Genomic DNA, 27,402 nt, shown 5'->3' on the forward strand with positions numbered 1-27,402 from the left:
AGTTTTCCGTCAAATCCAGATAAAACAACATTTTTTCTCAACTTCGATCGAATTTTCTTACTAATTCCATCATTCTTAGAGATCATATGTACATTTTGCACAATTTTAGATTTCTACCTAAAGTTGCCACATGACTCGAACTTTTGCCCCACTATGTGTAAAATTTGATTTCCAAATCTTTTTTGCAAAAAGTTATACATGCTAAAGCATCTTCAAAACATACCTAGTTACGCCCCAAAATAAAATATCGAATTCGATTTTATTACAATTCCATTTCATGCGTTGGAAGGACCATGACATGTTACAATTTTTTAATCAAAAACCAATATTTTGTCATAACTTTTCGAAATATTGATCAATTTCCATAATTTTTGGAGTGAAAGACTCTTTTTCTAAAAGGCTTCGAACAACCTTGACACCCGAAAGAAATAATTTGAATTGAGCTCAAAAACTTCAAAAGAAACTCTTGCCCCACTCGAACTTTTGCCCCACTTTACTCTACTCTATCCATTTGGTTCAATACTTGGGATAAAAACTCAAAATTTAATCTTATAGACTCTATTTAGCTACCGTAGAATGAAAAAAAATTGAAGCAATTTTTCTTGCGTGCCGGAGCAAACGTATTTCAGAAAATGGAAGTGTGCTGCTGGGCTTATAAAAACAAATAGAAAATAATGTTATTCTAAACCCCGTATGCTTTATTTAATCAGTATTATGTGACCCTTCAATACATGCAATAATTATGAAAATATGAATCACAGATGTGAAATAAAATTATATTTTCTAAATTTGTATTTTGTATGAGAACTTATTGGACACGGTGTATTTCTGTTCAGAGTGAGTTACATAGGTTTTCTTTAGGTGTGGTAGTGTAAGTTTGTAGAAATGAGTTGGAAGGGAAATACAAGTTGCAGCTAGTTCATTAGGGTTATACAAAATTATCAACAAATTAGGGTAGTTCAAATTTTTCAAAACTAGGGAAAGTTTTTGTCTTCTGAGTGCCTGTCACAATTTTCTTCGAGCTCCCGTTTTTTTTCGCGATTCCGACAGTGATTTGGCTGATTCTCCGCCACCGGACGATGCCTAGTTCGAGTTTGTGAACAGAGGTTAACGTCGTACAGTAGTGATGGTTTCTAATAAGTGCGTTGTGAAATTATTTTTCGAATATGTGGGTCTGACAAACGGTTCGGCGTGAACAGACGCTTTTAGTGTCATGCTCCTCGTTTCCGTGGATTCGTTGGTAATGTGCCTGGTTAACAATTTTTGCGCGAAGAACTACTAGTTGTGTCATCACCAGCGTTTCATTAGTGTGGATCTTACGTGACCTTTGTGTTTTCGTCTATGTTTTGCCTTTCTCGTACACTAAGTGTACTGGAAAGGCTATATGTTCACTCCAAAAATGACTTTTTGATAGGAGGCCCGGAGATTCGAGTCACATATACCAATCAACTCAGCTCGACGAATTGAGGTGATGTCTGTGTGTGTGTATGTATGTGTGTGTGTATGTGTACAAACGAACTCACGTCACTTTTCGGCAGTAAATCTCAACCGATTTTAATGACCGATGGTTCATTCGACGCGGAATCTGGTCCCATTGTTTGCTATTAAAAATGGTTCGGATCGGTCCAGCCGTTCTGGAATTATGGCCATTTAGGCGTTCCGGATCGGTACCCCCAGGAAGGGGCTAGATATGAAAATGCAACAAACCCACGCATGCGACACATCAAACCACGGAATTTTCGATAATATGATGAACGGTAAGCAAGAAAATAGTCTCAGACCATATCTGAACCGGTAATGTTCCGGAACCGGTTCCGAAGGTCCCACCAGAAGTGGCCAAATATAAAAGTGAACCAAACCCATACATGCGACTCATCAAATCGCAGCTTTTTCAATAACCTGATGAACGGTTAACATGAAAATAGTCTCAGATCATATCTGAACCGATAGTGTTCCTGAACCGGTTCCGGGCGACCCGCCGGAAGTGGACAAATATAAAAAGGAAACAAACCCACGCGCCCTTTGCGATAACCTGATGAACGGTTAGCAAGAAAATGGTCTCAGATCACATAAGAAACTACCGGTGTTTCAAAACCGGTTCCGAAGGTCCCGACGGAAGTGGCCAAATATAACAGTAAAGCAAGCCCAGGCATGCGACACATCAAGCCGCGGCTTTTTCAATAACATGATGAATGATAAGCAAGAAAATAATCTCAGACAACCTAAGATTCTACCGGTAGTGTTCCGGAACCGGTTCCGTATGTCCCGCCAGATGTGGCCAAATGAAAAAGTGAACCGAATCCATGCATGCGACACTTCAAATCGCGGCTCCTTAGGCGACCTGATGAATGGTTAGTAAAAAATAGTTTTTGACCGTATTTGAGACAACCGGTGGTGTTCCGGAACCGGTTCCGGGTTCCCTCCGGAAGTGGCAAAATATTATTTTTTTTGTCTTTATTAACGAGATTTTTAAATCGAAGCTAGTTCATTTCGGGACCCTTCCCTTCCGAAGGAAGAACCTATGTTTTGTGAATATGTCGGGAGTGAGATTCGATCCCAGGCCCTTGGCGTGATAGTTTTGTGTTCTAACCATCAAACCAGGCCCGCTCCACCGTCAAATATTTAAGTGAACCAAACACATGCATGCGACACATCAAATCGCGGCTCCGTAGGTAACCTGATGAACGGTTAGCAAGAAAATAGTTTCAGACCATATTTGGGACAACCGATGATGTTCCGATACCGGTTCCGAGTGTTCCGCTGGAAGTGGCCAAATATAAAAGCGAACCAAACCCATTCATGCGACACGTCAAATCGCGGATTTTCCGATAACCTCATGAACAGTAAGCAAGAAAATAGTCTCACACCACATAAGAAACTACCGGTAGTATTCCAAAACAAGCGTTGGGTGCTTCGTCGGAATTCAAAAGTGAGACAAATTAAAGCAAGCGATAGATATCTTGACAAAACTAAGACGATCTCATCCAATCACACCATTTCAGATTCCTGAGGTGTAATAATGCAGAAGGATGGGTCAACGTTGTATGGGAAAATTAAAATTTAATCGTAATAACTCCGAACAAACTTTTTCATTTCTCTTTCGCGTCTAAAATGACTGCGTAAAATTTTTGTGCGACTGGTTGCTCCCTCACGCACTGTAATGTGGTTGAAAGTTTAATGGGATTCAATATGAAAAATTTCAGTTACTTGCATGTTTTTGTCAAATTTTACATGCATCTTGTAGCCAATGATAATAAAATATAGCGTGTGTAGAAAATACTTTGTCGAAAATCGTTAAGGTATCTGTGTTTGTGAAAAAGTTGTATCGTCTTGGTGTTGATCGGCCTCCAGTGATAGTGAAGGAGGTCAAGCTGTCAACTGAGAGGTCTGATATTTTTCAGCTCTGCCTATACGTTGAACATAACGTCGGAATATGTGCTATCAATAAGTTTAAAGTCAATTCAATGATGGCTCTGATAAAATTCTAAGTAAAGTTTTCTCATTATTCAGGAACATTTCAGCTCACGTCAACGGAAACCTCATGAGTACACATTCGACGAGAAAGGCACTATCACCACTAGGTGGATCAATCCGGTTTTTTTTTATTTTTTTTTTCTTTAATGAAGTCGTTTTAGCCATATCACTAGATGATTTATTCCATAATACCGAATTACACTAGTCTAGCAAGTGTTGTACTTTTTAAACGTTGCGTATTATGTGCTAAAAAGGTGGTAGCATTCGCTGTTGAAATCCCCACTCAATTGCTGCCGGACGATGTAATGGTGATTGGATGCTCGCGACCGCGAGTATGACAATTGATTCTATATTTCGGAGAAAATATTTGTGTGCTGTGAAATCAACGGAGACGAAAGGACGAGCTGAAAAATCTCCAGGATCTGAGGAAACCATCTTTTCCAACTCAATGACACAACTTGGTGAGCTTGTTCCATGTTTTATATGTGTTTCATTATATTTTACCTATATTATTTTGCACGCTGTCATAACTATATAACTTATACAACTCGGAGCGTTTGGTACGGTATGTCCACGCATCCTTCCTCCCCTGTAGATTCTAGAAGTATTTCGATGTTTACAAATCCTTACGTGATATCGAAACATTTCAAAGAATCATCTTTACGGTAAACACAACGTAGTAGGCCTGACCGCTTTGATGATTGTGTCATATCTATGACAGGGAATGAAATTATCGATCACGATCGCGATAGTAGAAAACTCTCCCACACGCATTATCGGCGAAAAAAGACGTGCGATAAATTCAGACCCGGGTTTCTCCCGAGAATGTGTTTTCGCTCGTTCAGCAGCGCCGAAAATCGATTATCAACAGTAATGAAAAGTTGACTGGTTTGCTTTCTGCTCTTTGTTCGCCTTTCCGTAGTCCCGTCGTCACCGGCTGTAGCTTTTATGTATAAAATTTCTGTCCTCTCTCGAGCAGCTTGTGTGGTCGAGTGGTTATGGTGCGCGCTCATACACATTTTTGTGGAGGGTCTAGGTTCGAATCCCGTTTGCGGCAAATTTTTATTATTTGCCTTCTGATAATTATCGCGATAACTTTGCAGGCGATAAAGTTAGATAGCGAAAATGAAAAGAGCGATTTCCAGTTTTCGGCTATCTTTGATCGGGGACAAACAGCAACGACCGATAAACATTTCTCACAGGAAAAGTAAACACAGAAAAAATCGGTTGCTCGAAAAACGCCGTTTTTCGTCTCAATTTGCTGATAATTTCATTCCCTGATCTATGATAAGCCACAATCATCAATATTGACAAGAAAAATAATTGGGCGTAATCTAACCCGATTGTTTTCCAGGATGCTTTCTCGTACTGGCTACGTTTGTGTTAGATTAGATTAGATTAGATTAGACTAGGGAAAGTTTTTCTCTTCTTGCCAGTTAACAGTCGTTTTTTCCAATAGAAATATGACAAAATCTTTCTTTTTTACCCTGTTACATCGTATTCTAAGAGTTCCGGAAGAAAATATTGATAAAAAGTACAATTTTCTTACATTATTTTCGGTTGCAAAAAATGCAAGAAAACAGAGTCATGAAAAATAGTGTGGGTAAAATGAACAATCGATGGGGGTAAAATGAACATGTCTTCAAAAACTAGCTTAGATGTTTAATTTCGATATATTCAAGTATAGGGCAACAAATTCAATGAAAAATTTATATGCTACACTTTTAAAATTTTTGATATAAAATTTGGAATGTGCTGAAATCATTATTTGTAAAAAATGTACTAAAATAAGCGGCTTTTAGGGTAAAAATCTTATTTTATAAGTGTTAAATATTTTTTCTTAATGTTTTGCTCTAGTTGTGTCATAATATGTATTCTTGATTCTAATATACGGAGATTGTACAAAATTTTATAAAAAATGGATAAAGTTTGTACCAGCTGTTCATTTTACCCCCAAGTCGTGCGGGTTTGAAAGTTGTTTCTAAAATTGAATTGAAAGCATAACCTAATTATTTTTTTCAGCTGAATATTGTCTTTTGGGAGGACATTATTGGAATATGACATTACACATGTCACACTCTGTGAAAAATATACAAATGGACCTTAATTCAGATAAATTCAATTTTACATCAGAGCATATTTTTCACGTGGTTTTGAACTTTTCGTTATAATTAAGTGGTTTATTTAATTTTGAGGTTCAAAATCTGCAGAATTATAATGATTTACGCTATCACACAGAATCCAATCGTTAAAAGATGCAGAAATACGCCAATTGCTGTAAAACAGCACCCTGTTCATTTTACCCACAATTCCCCTAGATCAAATTTTGGTCATCTCAGACCTCCGTTCTCCCTCATAGACTATCATGAATACAACTTGGTAATTTTCGGCTTTCAGTCACAGAGAAGCGATGATTATTTTAGATCATTGCCAACGTTTCGATCCTATGGTTGGGATCTTCATTAGGGGGAAGATCTCAACCACAGGATCGAAACGTTGATTTAAAATAATCAACGCTTTTCTGTGACTGAAAGCCGAAAATATCAAGTTTTAAGTAAACCCAGTCATACTCCGTAGAACAATTTTTAAATTTGAATGTCCTGACCACCAACCCCCCTTTGGCCCAAAAAGTCTACTGCAACTTAAGAACTCCTTCGAGAATTCTTCCAAAGATTCATTTCCAAATTAAGTTCAAGGATTCTTCAAGAAACCCATACGATGATTTCATCAGAAACTCGCCCAAAAATTTCTTCATCGATAAACTAAAACCTCAATTTATGCACATGGCGGGGGGTGCATAAATTAAAAATGTGCATAAATTAGAAAAGGCAGAAAATGAGGGAAATTTGTGCATAAATTAAGATTGAGCTTTAATGAAGGAATCTAGTTCGTGAGAACAGGTCTTGCTCCTGGGCATTTGAGGTGGGACTAAGGGAGTTTCCATAAAGTTCACAGAGAGCCTAGAAAAGGGGGTTCCAAGGGGCTTCAGGGGCGTTTCAGGGGATTGTTTCAGGGGATTTGGGGTGCCTGCCAAGGGCGTTCTGTCAGGTTTCATGGGATTACGGGAAATTCAGGGACATTTCAATAGAATTTAGGGGGTTTCAGGGACGTTTCAAGGTGCTTTAAGGGCAATACAGGGGATCTCAGGAGCCTTTAACCTTTTAAGACGAGCACCATCAAGCAACCGAGACTGCACCGCGCTCGCACTGTATACGACGAGCGAGGTTTTTTGGTAGAGTTGTACAACAGTTCGTGTTCTGAAGGATTTTTACAACAGTTCGTGTTCTGAAGGATTAAACAAGGGGTTTTAGGGGCGTTTCACGGCATTTCAGAGTAATTTAAGAGAATTTCAGATGGTTTCGGAGCATTTTAAGGACGTTCCTAGAGATTTAGGAGCGCATGATAGCATTTCAGGGGCGTTTCGCGGTATTTCAGGTCAGGATCACATCAGGGGGTTTCAAGAACATATTTAAATCAAATATGTAGCATATCAGGGGCATTTAAAAGGACTTTGGGATGGGGTCCCTGAAAATCCTCTGCAGCTTCCTGAAACGCCTCAAAGCACTACTAAGCAAAAATCGTTGAAGTTAAAATAACTGTACCTTTATTATAACAACCGAAACATATTAGGATATCTCTTTACGCACCAGATCAAAGTGCGCCATCATAAGCACAGTCATAATGCACCGAAGAATGCTTTATCTGTAATTGTGAAATAATATGCTTCATATGCATAGAAATCACACACACATTTGCTCGCATCCTCCCTGTGACGAAGAAAAAATGTGTGTGTGTGTGTGTGTGTGTGTGTGTGTGTGTGTGTGTGTGTGTGTGTGTGTGTGTGTGTGTGTGTGTGTGTGTGTGTGTGTGTGTGTGTGTGTGTGTGTGTGTGTGTGTGTGTGTGTGTGTGTGTGTGTGTGTGTGTGTGTGTGTGTGTGTGTGTGTGTGTGTATGTGTGTGTTTTTTTTATTTCATCGATGGAAGAAATTAGGGTGTGAATTGGTGGTCAGATCATTTAGCAAATCGTACGAATCGAATTGAGGGATGATAAAAAAAAACCTTTCGCAAACGGTTTGATGCGGTTTTCTTCAGCCTATTGGAATGAGTGGAGTGAAATTTATTCAATTTCCAGTGCTATAGAGCTTAGTTGTTGATAGTTTACATCTATTGTATCATTGGCGAGGGTAAGTTGAAATATCCGTAATATTGATTTTTTTCCGTCTGATATGACGGGAATTAGCGCATATAACGAAGTAGGTTTTACCCTATGCTCAGATAAGGTGATGCGTTGCTGATTTTTCTGGCACTGGAGCACTCGTTATATCTTCTACACTTCGGCATCGAAATTATAGGAACTCCTCCATATGCAAAATTATTTTGAATTGAATATATTTTCAAAGTAATTTCAAAGAGATAGAAATAAAACAGGCGTAAAAAAAAGATAAGCGTCCACAATTATGCATTTCATTTCCTACTTGAAACTTGCGAAGGAGGCTCGCATAAATACAATAGTAGATGTCTTCAACGAGTTTCACAATAAGTTTTATTTCACAGTTGAACGAGAAGATAACGATAAACTCAGTTCATGGATATGACTCTACAAAGGACAAACGGTAAGATCATAAAGACATGGATACCCGAACTCTTAGCGATCAAACTAATAGATGCCACTGTAAGACCAAAAACAATAACAACAGTCAAACAAATTCTACTAAAGAACCATTACCCAAAATGGTTTATCACAAAATTGCTGAAAAGCAGGACCCATCAACACTACAACACCATGCAGTGAGAGGAAACCGGAAGAAAGGAAACGAAGTTCGTGTCTGTACCCTACATACCATGCCTCATTGAAAAACTTTCAAAAATTCTAGGATGCGAAGAACGCAGCACGGACGGTAATGCTGCAGCAGAGAACCCGGCAGAACGTGGAATGTTACAAACAGAAGCGGAAGCAGCAGACCCGCCTCTTGACGTGCAGAGGGCGTAGGTACGGGAGACCACGACAACGGAGGGAGTTACTATAGACCAAAATAAGCCAACTCGCATGCTGAGGGATGTTTAGGATGTCATTCACCAGCTCAAAACCTACAAAGCAGCTGGTAAGAATGGTATAGCAGCTGAAATCATCAAGATGGACCCAGAAAAGTTGGCCATCTGTCTGCACCGGTTGATAATCAGGATCTGGGAAACCGAAGACCTACCGGAGGAATGGAAGGAAGGGGTAATCTGCCTCATTCACAAGAGAGGCGACCGTTTGGAATGTGAGAACTTAAGAGCGATCACTATTTTAAATACTGTCTTTCCCTCCCTCGATGACTGTAAGGACGTGGTATGCGCCGTTCTTGATTCAATAGAGTTTGGAATCCTCGATGGTTCACATTGAGAACGGTGTGAGCTACTCCCGAGCACGGTTTATTGGTTTGTTGTGCAATTTTGATTGTTCGGGCTAATCACGGAGTAGTAACTACGAATTGTACGGTCATCTATGCTCTACGGTCGGGCTTAAAAGCTCAATTTCAAATCGCCTTGCAAACTCGTTCTATTCTGTCTGAATGTATTATTTTTTTAAAGGTGCGATCTTTCCCGATTAGTTTAATAGTTATCATTTTAAAGCGGAATAGCTCCGTCACATATTTTCATTTGAAAAGAAGCAAAGTTGAGAGCGATCAATCGTCATTTTTGAATCAATAAACCCTCTAAGATCAACAAGTGAATCATCTGTCATTCATGCTACAACTGGTTTTACAGCTAAATGATAACGATCCTGGTATCAAAAAAATCATCAATCATAATACATGATTAACAATAAAATCCAAACAACATCACTTGAGAGGATTCAAAGCTGAGATGCTGAGAATGAGTTACCGCATACATTTGAATCCCCGTCGACTTCGGTTTGAACATATAAATCGATCATCCCGCGCGAACGACGCCTTAGTTGATCTCAGTTCTTCGAGCAGGACGCTCCGATTAAACTTAAACAGTGTGTATAATCAGTATTCGTGTGTTGCGCAGTTGTTCCTCTTGATAGGAGGCGACCGACGGTTGATAAGCTTCAACGATGTGGTTCTTCAAGGTGGGAGCCGTGTTGCTTCTGGCTGCATTAGCTGCAGCCCAAAACAGCACTACCGGTTCCAAGGTGCTGTGCTACTACGATGGACAGATGTCACTTCGCGAAGGTAAGCCCGATGCCCCCGAAAGACAGGAAACTTCCAGATCCTCCACACCGGTTGGCCTTGATTCTTCTACTAAGCGGACGCTGTGATCACACAGCGGGACCGCAGTTGATTAATTGATGTGGATGTGGACGAGCATCGCTTCAACTAATTGAATCAAGGTCTATCAAGTGGAGCCGGTAAACATTCGGTGCCTCCGCTTCTAGAATAAATAAGATTATCAACCGAGGTTGACCTTTTCCAAGTGGAGTGTGCAATTCATTCAATTTTCGTAATCATTCTCTTTTAGGTCTGGGTAAAGTAACCGTACCGGACATTGAGCTTGCCCTGCCATTCTGTACTCATCTGCTGTACGGTTTCGCCGGAATCAACCCGGAAACATATAAGCTGAAAGCCGTAGACGAGAGCCTTGATTTGGACTCGGGCAAGGGTCAGTACCGATTGGCCACTACGTTGAAGCGCCGCTATCCCAACCTCAAGGTGTTGCTCAGTGTCGGCGGTTATAAAGATCTAGCTGAAGAAAAGCCGTTCGAAAAGTACTTGAGTATCCTGGAGTCCGCCGGATCCAGAACGGCATTCGTGAACTCGGTGTACTCAACCTTGAAGACATACGAATTTGATGGACTAGATTTGGCATGGCAGTTCCCTCAAACCAAACCGAAGCGTATCCGTGGCTGGACCGGCAAGGTGTGGCATGGATTCAAGAAACTTTTCACCGGAGACAGCGTGCTGGATCCCAAGGCCGAAGAGCACCGTGAAGAATTCACGGCTTTGGTGCGCGATTTGAAGAATGCTCTGGCACCGGAGAAGTTTATGCTTGGATTGACAGTGCTGCCGCATGTAAACGAGAGCATCTTTATGGATGTGCCACTGTTGAAGGATAACTTGGACTATGTGAACTTGGCTTCGTTCGATCAGCAGACACCGGAACGGAACCCGAAGGAAGGGGACTACACCGCTCCGATCTACGAGCCAAGTGAACGTGTGGAAGGAAACAATCTTGATGCTGAGGCGAGCTATTGGTAAGTGTCACGTTGCTGCGATGAACTGCAAATTTTGAATAGTATATGGTTAAGGGGCTATCAACGCCCAACCAACCCTCTCTCAACATAACTATGTGGTCTATGGATAGATGTTTCAAGATATTTCAAGGACTTTTAGAAAATTCCAAGTTGCCCAAGATGCTTCTAACTTTTTTCAAGAAAATTGAAATTGCATGGCATGTATCGTAGATTCGGGATAAATATTACTCTCAGAGTACTTTTTCAAAAGTCCTTCAAATTTTCTAAAACTACTGCGAACACATTACTTCATCCCAACTACCCTTTTTCGAGTTTTTGTTTTTGAATAACAAAGTTAGGTTTTTTTTTCATGCGTCCTTTATAAAAGTTGGGTGAACAATATTGCAAAGCTCATATATAAGCGAAATTTTATTTGAATTGAATTGAAATGTGTCTGCTGAGTTGTTTTATTCATTGCAACCGGAAATTCTTCTAAATATTTTAAAGTTTTTTAACACAGTTCGGGAAGGAGTTTGAAGCGTAATTTAGAAGATTTTTGGGAAAACGCAAAAAGTAGAAGTGCTGTCATGATAAAAACAGGGCTGGTTACTCATGGTTAAGAATTTTTTATACGAAGAAGATTCTTGCACTAAGGAGCCGTGGAATGATTAAAGCAAAAATTCCTTTAGGAATCCCTTTAAAATTCATTCCTGTCCGGGTATTTCTTTGAAAATTTCTCCAAGAATTTCATCAGAGTTTCTTTCAGGGAATCCTCCAGGAAGTTTCTTTGGGTCTTCTTCTGAAGATTTTCAAGAATTTTCTTGAAAGATTCTTTCGGAAACCAGTTCACGGGTTCCTTTGGAAATTCCTTCTGGGGTTTTGTCAGGGGTTGTTTTGGAATTTTCTTCAAAGATTGCAACTGAATTTTGTGTATGACCCCCTTGTGCATCAATAAAATAAAATAAAATAAAAATAAAATAAGATTGCAACTGAATTTTGTGTATGTTTTTCTTAAAACATTTTTGAAGGAATTATTCCACGCTTGTCATCAGAATTTTCGGTAGCAGTTTTTCTTCGAAGTTTCCTTCAAATATTTCTTCTTAAATGCACATCCAGGATATTTTTTTTGCGTGGATTAAGAAATACTGCTTCCTCTAGGATTTCTCTTCAATAGTTCAGAAGTTTTTCCAAAAACCATTTTCAAAAACAATTGTAGGCATTTCTCCAGAGGTTTCTTAAGGTACTTTCAATTTGTATACTTAGTGCTAACGTAAGAACAAACACGACAATGACGAATCTTATCTCGCGTCGCGTTGCGTGATTGTTACTTAAGGTATTGCTCCATATTTTCAGTGATTCTTTGAGGCATTTATTTAGAAATACCTCCAGCCAATTCTCAACAGATGCTAATGAAAATTCCTCTGGGAGTTTCTCCAGAAGAACATCCAGGTATTGCTTAGGATTTGTTCACAACTTGGGATTGCTTAGGATATATTCAGACCTTTTTGCAGATCAATTTTTGCAGACACTTTAAAGGTTCCATCAGAAATTCCTTCAAGGATTTCTGCAGGAAACCCTCCAAATATTTCTCAAGCCATTTTTCATTGCAATTACCTTCAGACTTCCTGAAGTTTCACATGAATATTTTATACGATTTGAGGACATACATAGTTTCTTCAAGTATTCATTCATTCATCCCGAAATTCCTCCAGAAATTGCTTCAGGAATATTTGTCTTGAAATCCATCCGGAAAAATTTTGTCAAGGAATCTTCGAAGGTATCAACAGCAGTTTTTATTAAGAGACCCCATTGAACAATCGTCTAGGTATTTTTTTTAGAAATTCGTTCAGGGTCTCTTTCAAGATTTTTGCCAGTTATTTTTTGAGAAACTTCTGAAAGAGCTTCTGAAAAATCCCCTGGAGAAATATTGCGATTTTCTTCCACTTTGGCATCGATTTAATACATTTCATCGTTCTCAGATTTTGATTTTGATTTCGTTGTCACCCTCAGTCACAGGGTTTTGTCAATCCGCCCGATAATCTGACAGTTCTCGCCGGCCGTCTCAATGTGCACCATTGAGGCTAAACTGGTCGCGTTTCCTCATTTTTTTAGTTTTTGATTTTTTATAAAATATCGAAGCAATATTTTCAAAATCGGTTTTCATACAGAGTAAGAGGAAGGATCAAGCTATCTTCAGGTTTTTTTCAAGAGTAAAATTTTTACCAGTTTTTCAAAAACCAGATTTTTTTTTGCAATTTTACTCAAAAATGGTTTTCCTAAAAGTGAAAAACATTTTCCACCTCGAAAAAAAATCAGGAGATACCTTGATCCTTCCTCTAACTATGCTTAGCTTAGCTTAGACTGACTGCACATATCTATGGTTGCTACTCCGTGATTGACTCGAACCAATGACAGTTGCACAATGAATCAACTGAATAATTGACTAGGAGTGGTCAACATTCTCACTGTGCACGCTTCAGAGGCTCTCTTTAACAGTACAATAACGGCGCCGGCCACGTCCTTGCAGTCAGGTTGGAAGAGTGAAGGAATGTTAATAGCAACCTTTGTTATGTGAAAGTTGGCGTTTACCGCACGTCTCCACCAAAGGCTGCAGGAAGGAGTGATTGTTAGTAGGGCAGGTATCGTTGGGTCAGGATTCACTTCGATAAGTAATATGACCTTTTGGATTTGCAGTATGCCGTGCAAACTGCAGTGATGTTGTTCGCTTCACGCGGAAAGCAAACAACCAACCACCCTCGTCAGGTGATTGCTCAATATTTACTACAAATGAAGCAACAAAGTGCTATTGTTCGCATCACGCGGAAAGCAAACAATCGACCACCCACGTCAGGTGATCGTTTAATATTTACTATTAAAGACGCGACAACACATACAAACTTAAGCGCTATTGCTCACTCCGCGCGGAAAGTAAACAATCCCCTTGATCCTTCCTCTAACTATGTACGAAAAACGATTTTGAATATATTGCTTCGTTATTTAATAAAAAATCAAAAACCAAAAAGTGAGGAAATGCTTCCAGTTTCGCCTTAAGTTCTTTTGTTCTCGATCCACCAGCTGCTCGTGTTTACACAACAAAACCAGTTGGTTCACCGATGTTTGTGTTCATCCTCATTTGATCTCAGCTACCAACTGGTTTCGCATGAATCGGAGGAAAAGGTGAAAAGATGTCACAATTGTTAGGTTAGTACCATATTAAGGAGAGTTCAATTTCGTCGCCAAAGTCTGATTATTTGTGAAAAAAAAACAAAATATGCGATTCCTGCAGGATTTGTTGAAGGAATATACTTGAAAGAATTTACATTCTTTATTGGATTTTTAAAGAAACTTTTAGAGGAATTTCTAAAAAAAACAAAATTCATGGCAGGACTATTAAAGCAATCCCTTGCTGAAATTCCTGAACTAATCTACGAGGGGGAGGGGGAGGTCTGAGATAGCCAAAAACAAGTCTTCGTAGTTTACGCACAGCGCCTAAGATTCTGAAGAAGTCTTTTGAGATATATTTGAAAGTATTCCTAAAGGAATTTCAGAAGGAAGTTCTAAAAGAATCCCGGAATAAAAAATCAGAAGAAATTCCCAGTACACTGGTGAATCCCAGTAGAAATCTCAGGAAGCACTCTTTAATGAATCTCTAGGTAAATATCTGTAAATATCCTAAGGAAATTCGTGAACAAATCTCGAATAAATTTCTTGAGAAATATCTGAAGAAACTTTTAGAGAATTCTTTGGTGAAATTCCTAGAAAGTTCATTGTGGATATTTTATAAAAAATCAAATTTTCCTAAAGTAATCCTGGAGCAATGCGTAAACATATTTTTGAAGAAATTCTTGTTGAAATACTTGGAGAAACACCTTGGTAAATTTCTGTAATAATCCTCAGAAAAAAACTCTTGAAATTCTTAATGAATCCGTGGACAAATTCTAAGAGTTGTCTTGGGAGGAAATATCGGAAACATTTCTGAAAAATTCCCGGAACGAATTTCTGACAGAATCCTTGAAATATTTCATTTATTTGAAGGGTTTACCTGAAGGAAGTGTTGTTATCAAAAGTGTTTTTGCTCGTGTGAGGGGAAATATAAATTTTCTAGTATGAAAAAGGTTGATTTTCTTACAATTTGGGGAAGCACAAAATTTTGAAAAATGGTACAAGTAGATTTTCTTATATTTTTTGGGACAACATATAACAGAAACACGTGTCCGGTAAACAAATTAAGATTTGAATAGCGTGCTCCGGTGTGAATCGAACCAACGATTTCCAATTCGCTAGATAGGCGCTTCTTTCCTCAAAGTTATGGAGTTACTTGACCATGCATATTTTTTTTTCCTTTCTAAACCGGGGTTGCGATTGGGAGCGCACACAAAAATGTAAATATCAGAAAATCAAAATTTTTTATGAAGGCGATTGCACCAGGTTTTGGGTTTTGAAGTTTCGTTGAGGAACAACTAAGAACCATACTTTTCAAGTTTTGAAATTGGGTACAAAATGTTAACCAGACTGCTTACATCTGCCGTAAAATAATGCATGGATCTTGATCGTGACTTTTTAATTTTAAGTGTTAAAATCTCAAGCAGCTTTATGACAGTATTCTGTCAAGGAAAACGAAACATTTGGTTACTGAGCAGACCATGAGCTTAGATAACGGTACAATTCATATTTGCTACTGACCGGAATAGACCAGAGCAATCGTTAAATGGTGGTGTTGACCACGTCTTTACGGTCATCGAGGAAGGGAAAGATTGTTAGTGCGACTTGCGTTGATCCTAGAGATCCATATCACCTCTGCTTCTCCACAACTGTTACGGGATGAAGTTTTTGTTAAACCTTGAACAGACAGGTATCGTATCATGGCGTATCATAAATTGAGTTTCATAATGATTATTATTCTCATTCAAGATAGCCTAGTAATAATTTTCTTCACAAACACCACCTTGATAAAAGAGGGGAGGGATAAAAATCGCATGATCTTGATTCACTTTGGTAAGTGATGTGATCTGAGCTCTAATTGAAAAATAAAACAAATTTACATTTTGACTAACATACCACAAAGGCATTATCGACTGTATACCTTCATTAATTGTGTTGGCTCAGAAGTATTATAAACTAACTACAAATCTTCTTGCTCCGACGTTTCGCGGTCCTGATTTGGAACGTTCCTCAGAAATCTATGATTTTATTGATAATATGGACAATGAATGGGTTTACAATTGACAAATAACGATTTACAAAACAAATTTACATAAAACCACTTTTTATGCACTTCTCATTGATGTGTCATTTCAACGCCCTGCATAAAATGAGGGAGAGCTATTCAGAACCAATATTGTGCCAAAGAAAATGTAATAATAACGATAACTATGGCAACGGTAGTCAGAGGATTCCAGGGAGTTTCAGCAGGGATGCCCCTGGAATTTCAGTGAGCTACTTAGACGTCTCAGGAGCGTTTTGGAGGGTCTCAGAGGGTACCTGTGGTCCCAGCGGCATTTCAGGAGGTTTCAGGGGGGGACTCAGGGATGTTCAAGAGCTTTTTTAAACAACCAGGATCCCATTGGGGAAGAGGGATTCAGGGGATGTCAGGAGGTTTCAAAAGATCTTAGGGGGTTCCAGAGGGTTCCAGGAGATCTCTGAGGTGCTTCAGGAGGTTTCACGGGCGTTCCAGAAGTTCTCATGGAATCTCAGGGGATACCTGGATATCTCGAGGGTGTTTCAGGAAGTGTTAAGGGCGTTTCAAAGGATTCCAGGGGGTTCAAGGGGCTTCAGAGAATTCAAGGGGTCTCAGAGATGCCTTGGGAGTGTCAGGGGCGTCCGGGATGTTGAGTCCAACGAGTAGTCTTTACTACAAGCCAGGGCCTAATCTTCCAGGGGAGAGAGAACTTAAGGCGGTAGCTGGTAGAACGTATTCCAATGAAGAGAGCACTCATGTGCAGTACAGCGAGGATAAGGAAGAAAGCAAACAAAACAAAAACTGTATCAAAATCGATACTTTATTGCCCCTCAATGGCAATTGAGTAATGCGACATGCACTACACTAAGGATACGGGTAATGTCACAATAGATCTAAAAACTGGTCGCAGTGACAAACCCGAACAGGAATAAAAAAAAATCATTTAGAGACACTATGGGGATATTCCAGGTCAGCCAAACTACCTTGGAGTTCAGAACTTCAGGTCTACGCTTGTAACAGTAGGCATATTTGTTAAACTAAGTAACGCTGCATAATTAACCGCGGTTACTGGAGCCATCTGAAGTCTACTAGCTCATTTTAACTCTTTGGGATATTCACGGTCGTCCAAAGTGTTCTATAATGAAGTACTTCAAATCTACAAGAATAACTCTGTGTGCTTTCGTCATTAATAATAGTATTGCATAATCTGCTGGGATCCGTGAAGTTCTTAAAATCTCAAATGTCATTAAGAGACACTATAGGGATATTTCAGGTCAGCCAAACTACCTTGGAGTTCAGAACTTCAGGTCTACATTCGTAACAGTAGCCATAGCTGTTTAACTGAGTAACGAAGCATAATCAACCGTGGTTACTGGAACAATATGAAATCTTCTTGCTTATTATTACCCTTTGGGATATTCACGGTCGTCCAAACTGTTCTATAATGAAGTTCTTCAAATCTACAAGAATGTCTTTATGTGTTTTCACCACAAATAATAGTATTTCATAATTAGCTGGGATCACTGGAGCTCTTAAAATCTCAAATGTCATTTAGTGACACTATAAGGATATTTCAGGTCAGCCAAACTACCTTGGATTTCAGAACTACAGGTCTACATTCGTAACAACAGCCATATCTGTAACGTTGCATATTTATCTGTGGTTACTGGACCAATCTGAAGGCTACTTTTTATTATTAACCTTTAGGACATTCAGGGTCGGGCAAACTGTTATAAAATGGAGTCCTTCAAATCTACAAGAAAAACTTTGTGTTTCGCCATAAACAACAGCATAGCATAATCTGCTGAGATCCGTGAAGCTCTTGAAATCTTAAAAGTTATTTAGAGACACTATGGAAATATTCCAGGTCAGCCAAACTATCTTGGAGTTCAGTTTATCTCGAACTACTACTATGTCATAGTCTCTGGTTATATTCTGTGAGCTCCAGTAAGTATAATAGATTATACAACATAACTCTTTATATCCAAAACAGAAGCTTCAATTGCTGTAGATGCTAGATAATAAACACCAAAATAGTTTGGATGGCGCCAGCTGATCTCATGATGTCTATTGAGCTTTCAGAAGACTTACTGGACATGATAGATTACAAATCGGAGCTTTGTATAATGAAAGCAGTTACCGTTACAACGGTATACTATAGGATCTAAACTCAAGAACAGTTTGGATGACCTAGGATATCCCGACGGATGTAATACTCTCTATTGAACTTTCAGAAGACTGACTGGACATGATAGATTACAAATCGTAGCTTTATATAATGAAAGAAGTTACCGTTACACCTGTAGACTTTAGGATCTAAACTAAAGAACAGTTTGGATGACCTAGGAGATCCCCACATAACATAAGTGGAACACCACAGTCAGATCGAAGCAAAAAGTTGTATCCTTTTTCCAGCACTCGAAACCGTTATATCTTTTATAAAAGGCGTCGAACTGTCATTTATTATGATAAATAAAAAAAACCCGGATTTATCCACCTAGTGGTGATAGTGCCTTTCTCGTCGAATATGTACTCATGATCTTTCTGTCGACGTAAGTCGTAGTCCAGAATTATGTGAATACTTTATTTATAAAAGCAAGAATTTTATCCAAGCCATCATCGAGCTGGGAAACTTATTGGTTGTACATATACCGACGTTATGTTCAATGTATAGGCAGAGCTGAAAAATATCAGACCTCTTAGTTGACTGCTTGACCACTATTACTATTACTGTACTGCCGTTCAGCAGGTTATCAAAAAAGCCGCGAATTGAAGTGTCGCATGCATGGGTTTGCCTCTTATCTACATTTGACCACTTCCGGCGAGACACCCGGAACCGATTCCGGAACACTACCGGTAGTCTCTGCTGTAACCAAAGGTCATTTTTATGCTTATCGTTCATCGGGTTATCGAAAAATTCCGCTATGTGATGTTTGGCATGCATGGGTTTTGTTCACTTTTATATTTGGGATTTTTCGTTATGGAATTATGGAACTGGATGTTATTGTGTAGAAACGGCTATCTCAGTCTTAATTTTCGACGATTTATTTTATTCTACCCGACGTTTCGGCCATGGCCATTGTCTATCGTCCTTGTCCTTGTTATAATTTGCATTTGCGTTTGTCAAAATAAATCGTCGAAAATTAAGACTGAGATAGCCGTTTCTACGCAATAAAAGTTCACTTTTATATTTGACCACATCCGGCGAGGCACCCAAAACTGGTTCCGGAACAGTACCGGTAGTCTCTATTGAATCTAAGGCTATTTCCCTGTTCACTGTTCATCAGGTTATCTTCTTCTTCTTCTTTGTGGCTCTACGTCCCAACTGGGACTTGGCCTGCCTCGCTTCAACTTAGTGTTCTTAGAGCACTTCCACAGTTATTAATTGAAGGGCTTTCTTTGCCTGCCATTGCATGAATTTGTATATTGTGAGGCAAGGACAATGATACACTATGCCCAGGGAGTCGAGAAAATTTTCACGACCGCAACGGGAATCGAACCCGCCGTCTCCGGATTGGCGATCCATAGCCTTAACCACTAGGCTAACTGGAGACCCATCAGGTTATCGTAAAAGCCGATATTTGATGTGTCGCATGCATGGGTTTGGTTCCATCTACACTTGACCACTTCCGGTGGGACACACGGAACCGGTTCCGGAATACTACTGGTTTTCCCAAATATGGTCTGAAACCCATTTCTTGATTACCGTTCATCAGGTTATCTAAAGAGCCGCGATTTGATGTGTCGCATGCATGGATTTTGTTCACTTGCATATTTGGCCACTTCCGGCGGGGCACCCGGAACCGGTTCCGGAACACTACCGGTAGTATTTGCTGGATCTAAGGCTATTTTCCTGCTCACTGTTCATCAGGTTATCGTAAAAGCCGCTATTTGATGTGTCGCATGCATGGATTTGGCTCACTTGCATAGTTGGCCACTTCCGGCGGGACATCCGGAACTGATTCCGGAACACTACCGGTTCAGATATGGCCTGAGACTATTTTCCTGCTTACCGTTGATCAGGTTATCGAAAAAGCCGCGGTCTGATGTGTCACATGCATGGTTTTGTAGCATTTTCATATCTGGCTCCTTCCTGGGGCATCCGGAACACCTAAATGGCCATAACTCCGGAACGGCTAGACCAATCCGAACCATTTTCAATAGGAAACAATGGGAACAGATTCCGCGTCGAATGAACCGTCGGTCATTGAAATCGGTTGACGTTTACTGCCAAAAAGTGATGTGAGTTTTTTTGTACACACACATACTCACACACACACATACACACGCACATACATACACACACACAGACATCACCTCAATTCGTCGAGCTGAGTTGATTGGTATATGTGACTCGACCCTCCGAGCCTCCTATCAAAATGTCATTTTTGGAGTGAACATATAGCCTTTCCAGTACACTTGGTGTACGAGAAAGGCAAAACATCTGATCCAACCAGTGGCATCGGAGACATGCGCAAAACAAGCTGCTGGAAATCTACTATTCATTTTGTCATAAATTCATTGAAATCTACGAAATAACGCATCCATGTTTCACATATCATCCTCCCTTTATATTCAAGGCTAGAAAACGTATTTTTGACTTGAGGTTACAAAGTTTCATTACAATTTATGTCCTATTTTAAAACTTCACGTGCTGCCAGTCTAGATCTTTGAGGTCTTTGTTTTACTTCGCAGCAATGAAAAATGGTATGGCAAAAATGTTATAATGCATTTGACATTTCGATGCCCTGTATACCAGCGTATGAAATCGGAAAGGCATCAACTTTTCGAGCCAGAGTTCCACTTATGTTATGTGATATCCCGACTGATCTGATTCTCTCTATTGAACTTTCAAAAGACATGATAGATTATAAATCGTAGCTTTGTATAATGAAAGAAGATACCGTTATACCCGTAGACTTTAGGATCTAAACTCAAAAACAGTTTGGATGACCCAGGATATCCCGACTTAGCTGATACTGTCTATTGAACTTCCAGAAGACTTACTGGACATGATAGATTACAAAGCTTTATATAATGAAAGAAGCTACCGTTACGCCCGTAGACTATAGGAGTTTAACTCAAGAACAGTTTATATGATCTAGGATATCCCGACTGATGTAATACTCTCTATTGAACTTTCAGAAGACTTACTGGACATGATAGATAACAAATCGTAGCTTTGGAAATGAAAGAAGTTACCGTTACACCTGTTGACTTTCAAGAACAGCTTGGATGACCTAGGATAATTCGACTGATCTTATACTATCAATTGAACTTTCTGAAGACTTACTGGACATGATAGATTACAAATTCAAGCTTTGTATAATGAAAGAAGTTACCGTTACACCCGTAGACTTTAGGATCTAAACTCAAGAACAGTTTGGATGACCAAGGATGTCCGGAAAAAATATTCTGCTTGATATTCTACCTTTTTTATACTATTGAGCACCAAAACTACAGAAATACGTAGATAAAACTCCATAATAACGCAAGGAAAAAATACGGCTTTAAAGGGTTAAAGCACTCCTGAAATGCTATCAAACCTCTCGGAACGCCCTCAAAACGTTCCTTAATCGCCCTGAAACCCCTGAATCTTCTTGAAATCGCTTTTATGGGCTCTCTTGGAATTTTCTTGAAATTCCCTTGATCTCATCTCAAATGACAGGATGGAAGCCCTATTCTCATGTACTAAGCTTCCTCACTACAGCTCTAACTTGATTTTTGTACAAAATTCCCTCTTTATATGCTCTTTTAGTTTATGCTCCCTTGCCCATGGCATAAAAAGGTTCAAACATTAATAACAAAAAGTAACCCGGAAACTTGGACCAATGCCTGACCTGTCGAATCTTGCAATGTTTGTTTGAAAATTTGAGAAAACTTGAATTGTATTTCCTCGAAATGTCCTTTTTGAAATATGCTTGGTACCCAGGTTCTTAGATCTAAACCCTGAACAACTCTTAATGTTCATGGTGCTGGAGTGTCGTACAAAAAGCATTATTATTAAGATGTCATCAAATATGATGGAACTATAAGGGGGAGGGGGGTTTTGCACAACGTGACGACCCTTACAAAAATATTGAGGTCTCATACAAAAAGTGCGACATAGGGGGGAGGGATTGGATCAATTACGGAATAGCAATCGTTAAAATGGATAATGAAAGTATTCTAAGCAAAGCTCTTGAAAGTTCATTTTACAAATAATAAAGTATTAATCATCCTCTTCTTACCAAACAGGTTGAAACAAGGAACCCCGCCCAGCAAGGTCGTCGTTGGCATTCCCACCTATGGTCGCGGTTGGAAGCTGGTGGAAAAATCCGGCATTACCGGGGTTCCCCCAATTCCAGCTGATGGACCATCCAGCCCAGGACCGTACTCCGGTATCAACGGATTCTACAGCTGGGCTGAAGTGTGTGCCAAACTGCCCAATCCAGGCAACGCCAACCTGCAGGGAGCCGAACAACCGTTGCGCAAGATTGGGGACCCAACGCGCCGCTTCGGAGCCTACGCCTTCCGCATTCCGGACGAAAATGAGGAACACGGAATTTGGCTGTCATACGAGGACCCGGACACCGCCGGAAACAAAGCTGCGTATGTTAAGGCTAAGGGACTGGGTGGAATTTCCATTTTCGATCTGGGAAATGACGATGTACGTGGGTCTTGCGCAGGGGATAAGTTCCCTATTCTGAGGGCTGCCAAGTACAGGTTGTAGATTTGTGACTTCGGTTGAATAGTCGAATAAGCATATTATATTTCATGACAGGTAATAAAGAAATGACTAGCTTTTTATGTATTTAAAGACATACTCCCGTGTTACATTTTCAATTTCTTCTTATGTGAGTTAAAACGTCGTCCCGTCTTTGATTAAATATGCATCAGTCTCAACGTGTGTCTCAATATGGTCCCCCAGAAGCGGTGGGAATTTCCTGCCAGGCGTGACAATCCACCCGAAAACGTAGTCCCAAAGCAGAAAAGCATTCCACGTCCGTCTTGGAGTGCAATAAAAACGGAAGAAAAAAAAACTCGAACTTGTACGATCTCTTGACACATGTTATTTGACTTTCGCCATACATGTGGCAAAGGCTGCTGGCTGCCGAAGGAAGTGAAACTTTTTTTTCTTTCTTCTGTCTATTCCCTCGAATTGTTCTGAAAGCGTCTGCTACAAGTGAGCAGTCCGCACCACCCCAGTCAGTGTGCTTAAAATATAACGAAAGGGCAAAAAGTTCAACGAAAGAAAATCTGTCGAAGGAAGAACATGACTGGATGCGGCGGCGGATGCCAAGCTGAAATCGTACCTATTTCTTGAACATTGGGTGAGCTTGCTGCTTTTCTGAATGGTTGGTACGCTGAGATTGACACTCTTATTCCCCTACCTCTACAAGGAAGAGTTTTCTGGAGAGGATGAACCTGCGATGTAGCGCAAGTAATCACCCATTCAGAGCTTGTCAATGCTCAATTGATGGTAAGTAGTGTGATTGAAGCATTTTGCTGATTGCGATTGGGGGGTGGAATTGAAAACATTATATCGTAATCGCAGCTTTCGAATACGGCAAATGTTGAATGATAATTTACTGCCGTTTATAAAGTTTCCTTTGATTCAAGTAAAAAAATAATAAAAACATAGAAAAAAAAACCCAAATTTATCCACCTAGTGGTGATAGTGCCTTTCTCGTCAAATATGTACTCATGATCTTTCCGTCGACGCAATCAATCTTGCCTTAGAGTCAGTGATCAGCCCCAAATCTCTGTGCTTTGGTAATGGACGAGAAGGGGGAAATGCTCATAACAGCGATCTGGGACTGTATCACCTACGAATTTCTGAATCATGAGAATACTTTATTTAAAAAATCAAGAATTTTATCAAGGTCATCATCGAATTGGGGCACTTATTCCGACGTTTTATTCAACGTATGGACAGAGCTGAAAGTATCAGTCCTTTCATCAGTATCTATCAGTTGACTGCTTGACCACCTTCACTGGAGGCTGATTCATACCAAGATGACAATTACTAGCCAAGATTAAACTTTTTCCACAGAACCCTTTGACAAAGTTTTATCTGCACATTTTATGCTATATTTTATTATCATTGGTTGCAAAATTCATGTAGAATTTGTAATGTAGTAATTTGAATTGCCAATGCTATATCACATTCAAATATCAACCACATTACAGAGCTCGCCCTCCAGCCGCATCAAAATTTTGCGTAGTAATTTTAGACGCAAATAAAGATTTAAAAGAATGTTCCGGGCTGATGCGCTTAAATTTTAATTTTTCCATACTACGTTGATCCATCCTACTGTAAATTTACGTCTCAGGAATCTAAAATGGTGTGATTTGATGAGATCGCTTTAGTTTTTTTTTAGGTTTTTAGTTCTCTTACACATATCTATCGCTTGCATTCATTTAGCTCACTTTCGTAATTTCGCTAAAGCACCCAACGCTGCTTCTGCAACACCACCGGTAGCCTCTTATGTAATCTGAGTATAATTTGTATTGCTTACGAGACCCCCGGAAATGATTCCGTAACACTATACCGGTATATTCCAATGTGATCTGAGTTTATGAAAACTGTTAATCAGATTACCCGGAACTAAAAACACTACCGGTAGTAACTTCTGTGGACTGTGCCTATTTTCTTATCATCCATGCATCAGGTTACTGTCAAAAAAGTGATTTGATGTACCGCAAGCATGGGTTTGATTCACTTTTATGTATGTCCACTTCCAGTGGGACGCCCTTAACCGGTTCCGGAAAATTTACATGGCTCATTTTTACATTTGACCAATTCCGGCGGGACACCTGAAACCGGTTCACATTGGAGTAAATCACATCAAAACCTGATCATAAGTGGAAAAACTCAAAATGAAGTAATTGGGTTTTCCGTTGTGTTTTTGCCAAGTGTAGTTATCGGGTAATCGTTTGACAGCTAAGCAGTGTACAAATGTTTTGTTTACGCTTATCAGAAGAGGTTAAATGAAGCTGAAGTTTAGCCGTTTTCTTTGATATAACTCACAGCGCGTGCTAGTTTTGACCGTACAAAGTGAATGAAATTGATAGTCAATCAATTCAACAATGCAGTTTGTTAAAGAAGGTTAATGTTGTTATTCTGTTAATTTGAAACCCAAACTAATTGACGTTTAATTCACATACAATATATGAAAATATTGAAAAAAATATTTGATGGAATCCTTTACCGTACATTCAAAATGAAATAAGTTGATTTTCCGGCTGTTTCCGGAAAATCTGCGCTTAGTGTATGATAGAACTATTGTTCCTCTTTCAAATGCAGAAAGAAAACCTTCCGGATGTTTCCGATTTCAAAAGTTGCAACACTTTGAAAAAATCGTGATAATTATATTATTATATGATATTATTTGCCTTAAAACACTATTTGGCCCTCTGAACGTATTTTTGCTGAAAACTAGAACTCAACTGCTTTCAAGCAAACAAAAAGAAGTTTAAAATCGGTCAACTGGTTCAAAAGTTGTGATTTTTTGAAAAAAATTAGTTTCGAAAAATCTTGACTTTTACAATCATAAAATTGGTCACCCTAATGACGAAATAAAAAATACGAAAACTATGAAATACGTTTCATTACTAATTTGGGTTGCATTTGGGTTGTGAAAATGCGTCAAAATAATTTTGATCAGTTTTGATGTACTAGGTGCTCCACTGTGCGGTTGTGGAATACTATCGGTGATCTCTAACGTAATCTGAGCTGGTTTTATTGAAAACCTTTCATCAGCTTATCGAAAAAACCGCGGTTTGATGAAGCGCATGCATGGAGTTGGGTTCCCTTCTACATTTGACCACATCCAGAGGGACACCGGGAACCGATTCCGGGACACTACTAGTTTTCCCAAGCATGATCTGAGATATTTTTTCTTGGTTACCGTTCTTCAGGATACTTTAAAAGCCATTTGCAGGGTTGTTACGAGAAGCGTGGAAAAAAATCCGCGCCGAAATGGCTTAACTCTCAGTATTTCCATATACAAGATTCACAGAACAAAGTTCGTCAAAGGGATTCGTCATGCGCTGATTGGTAGATTAAAAGAAGGCAATCTCACACAAAAAAAAAACTATGATGCAAATCAGAGTAAAATCATGTACAACATTTGCATGACGGAACAGCAAAACCAATTCGGCGCCAAATCTGCGCGAGGGCCGAATTCCAGGGGCAAATCCGCGCCAAATCCGCGAAAATCGCGAAATCCGCGAGATAGGCGAAATCCGCGCTGTTGTAACAACCCTGCATTTGATGTGTCGCGAATATTTTTTGGTTCTCTTTTACATTCGGCTACTTTCAGCGAGATATCTCAAATCGATTCCGGAACACTATCAGTAGTTTCTAATGTGGGCATAGCTTATTTTCTTGCTGATCGTACAAGTTATCGAAAAGGCCATGATTTGATGTGTCGCATGTATGAATTAGGCCACTTCCGGTGGGACACCAGGAACCGGTTCCGGGATGCTACCGGTTCAGATATGATCTGATACTATTTTCCTGCTTACCGTTCCTCAGGTTATAGAAAAAGCAGCGATTTGATGTGTCGCATGCATGGGTTTGGTTCACTTTTATATTTGGCCACTTCCGGCGGGATACCCGGAACCAGTTCCGGAACTCTACCGGATCAGATATGGTCTGTGACTATTTTCCTGTTTTCCATTCATCAGGTTACAGAAAAAGCGGTGATTTGATGTGTCGCATGCAGGGGTTTTTTTCACTTTTATATTTGGCCACTTCCGGTGAGACACCCGGAACCGGTTCTGCAACACTACCGGTACAGATATAGCACAGACAAACAGACGTCTCACTATACTCACTTCTCATCGTTTCCTTTTTTAACGGATTATTAAAATCTTCCGTAGTTCGCAAATCGCTCGCTCATGGCGTTCGCATCGCTTTTGCTCCTGTTTAACGTTTGCTCACTACCCAAGTAACACAACTTGTTATAATAATGTATATAATACATGCTTCATACAAACGACTATGTTTTGTTCTCACTATGGAAAACTTATTTTCGTACACTTATATCACCGAAAAAGCGCAAAAAATGGCGGCTTATAAAACATCTTCATGATGTTACGAAAGATGTTTTTCAATACATTCTTATAACATAACATTAAGTATCGAATATGTTCTCAGAAACATCACAAGAACTTAGTTGCTGATAGCAAAAACATCACGATTTATCAAATGAACACTGCAAATAATTTTGACACCTATTATGTGATATTTAGTAATGGCTGAAAATAATGTTCAAGCCTTACATTTCATTTGTAATTTACCATCTCGATGTTCGGTCACTATGACTTAATTTCATGTGCCATTCAAAATTTATGGTGAAATAAATGCATTTACCTCTCATGCATTCATTCGCTTTCCATCAGATCGATAATAAGAAGGGAGGTTTTGATTATCTCTCTGATTTTTGTGAAAAAAAATCAGACATGCAACATGGTGGCTACTTGAGACAGCACCGTCTGGAAGTTTTGGAATGCTATTTTTAATTATTGTACTAAACATGTGCTTGTATTCGTTACATATAAATAGAGGAATTCCACGGAG

The 27,402-nt window shown here is 39.4% G+C and overlaps 1 protein-coding gene across 1 annotated transcript; it reads left to right on the forward strand.

Moving 5' to 3' along the window:
• The first annotated feature begins 9,395 nt into the window (after positions 1-9,395).
• Positions 9,396-22,636, forward strand: LOC109621341 (chitinase-like protein Idgf4). The gene is made up of 3 exons (XM_020075376.3): positions 9,396-9,656; positions 9,943-10,675; positions 22,071-22,636. The coding sequence occupies exons 1-3, from the start codon at positions 9,539-9,541 to the stop codon at positions 22,543-22,545; spliced, it is 1,326 nt and encodes a 441-aa protein (XP_019930935.1). The 5' UTR covers positions 9,396-9,538; the 3' UTR covers positions 22,546-22,636.
• The last annotated feature ends 4,766 nt before the right edge of the window (positions 22,637-27,402 follow it).

The sequence above is a fragment of the Aedes albopictus genome, chromosome 2 (assembly GCF_035046485.1).
Source record: "Aedes albopictus strain Foshan chromosome 2, AalbF5, whole genome shotgun sequence".
NCBI classification, from domain to species: Eukaryota; Metazoa; Arthropoda; class Insecta; order Diptera; family Culicidae; genus Aedes; species Aedes albopictus.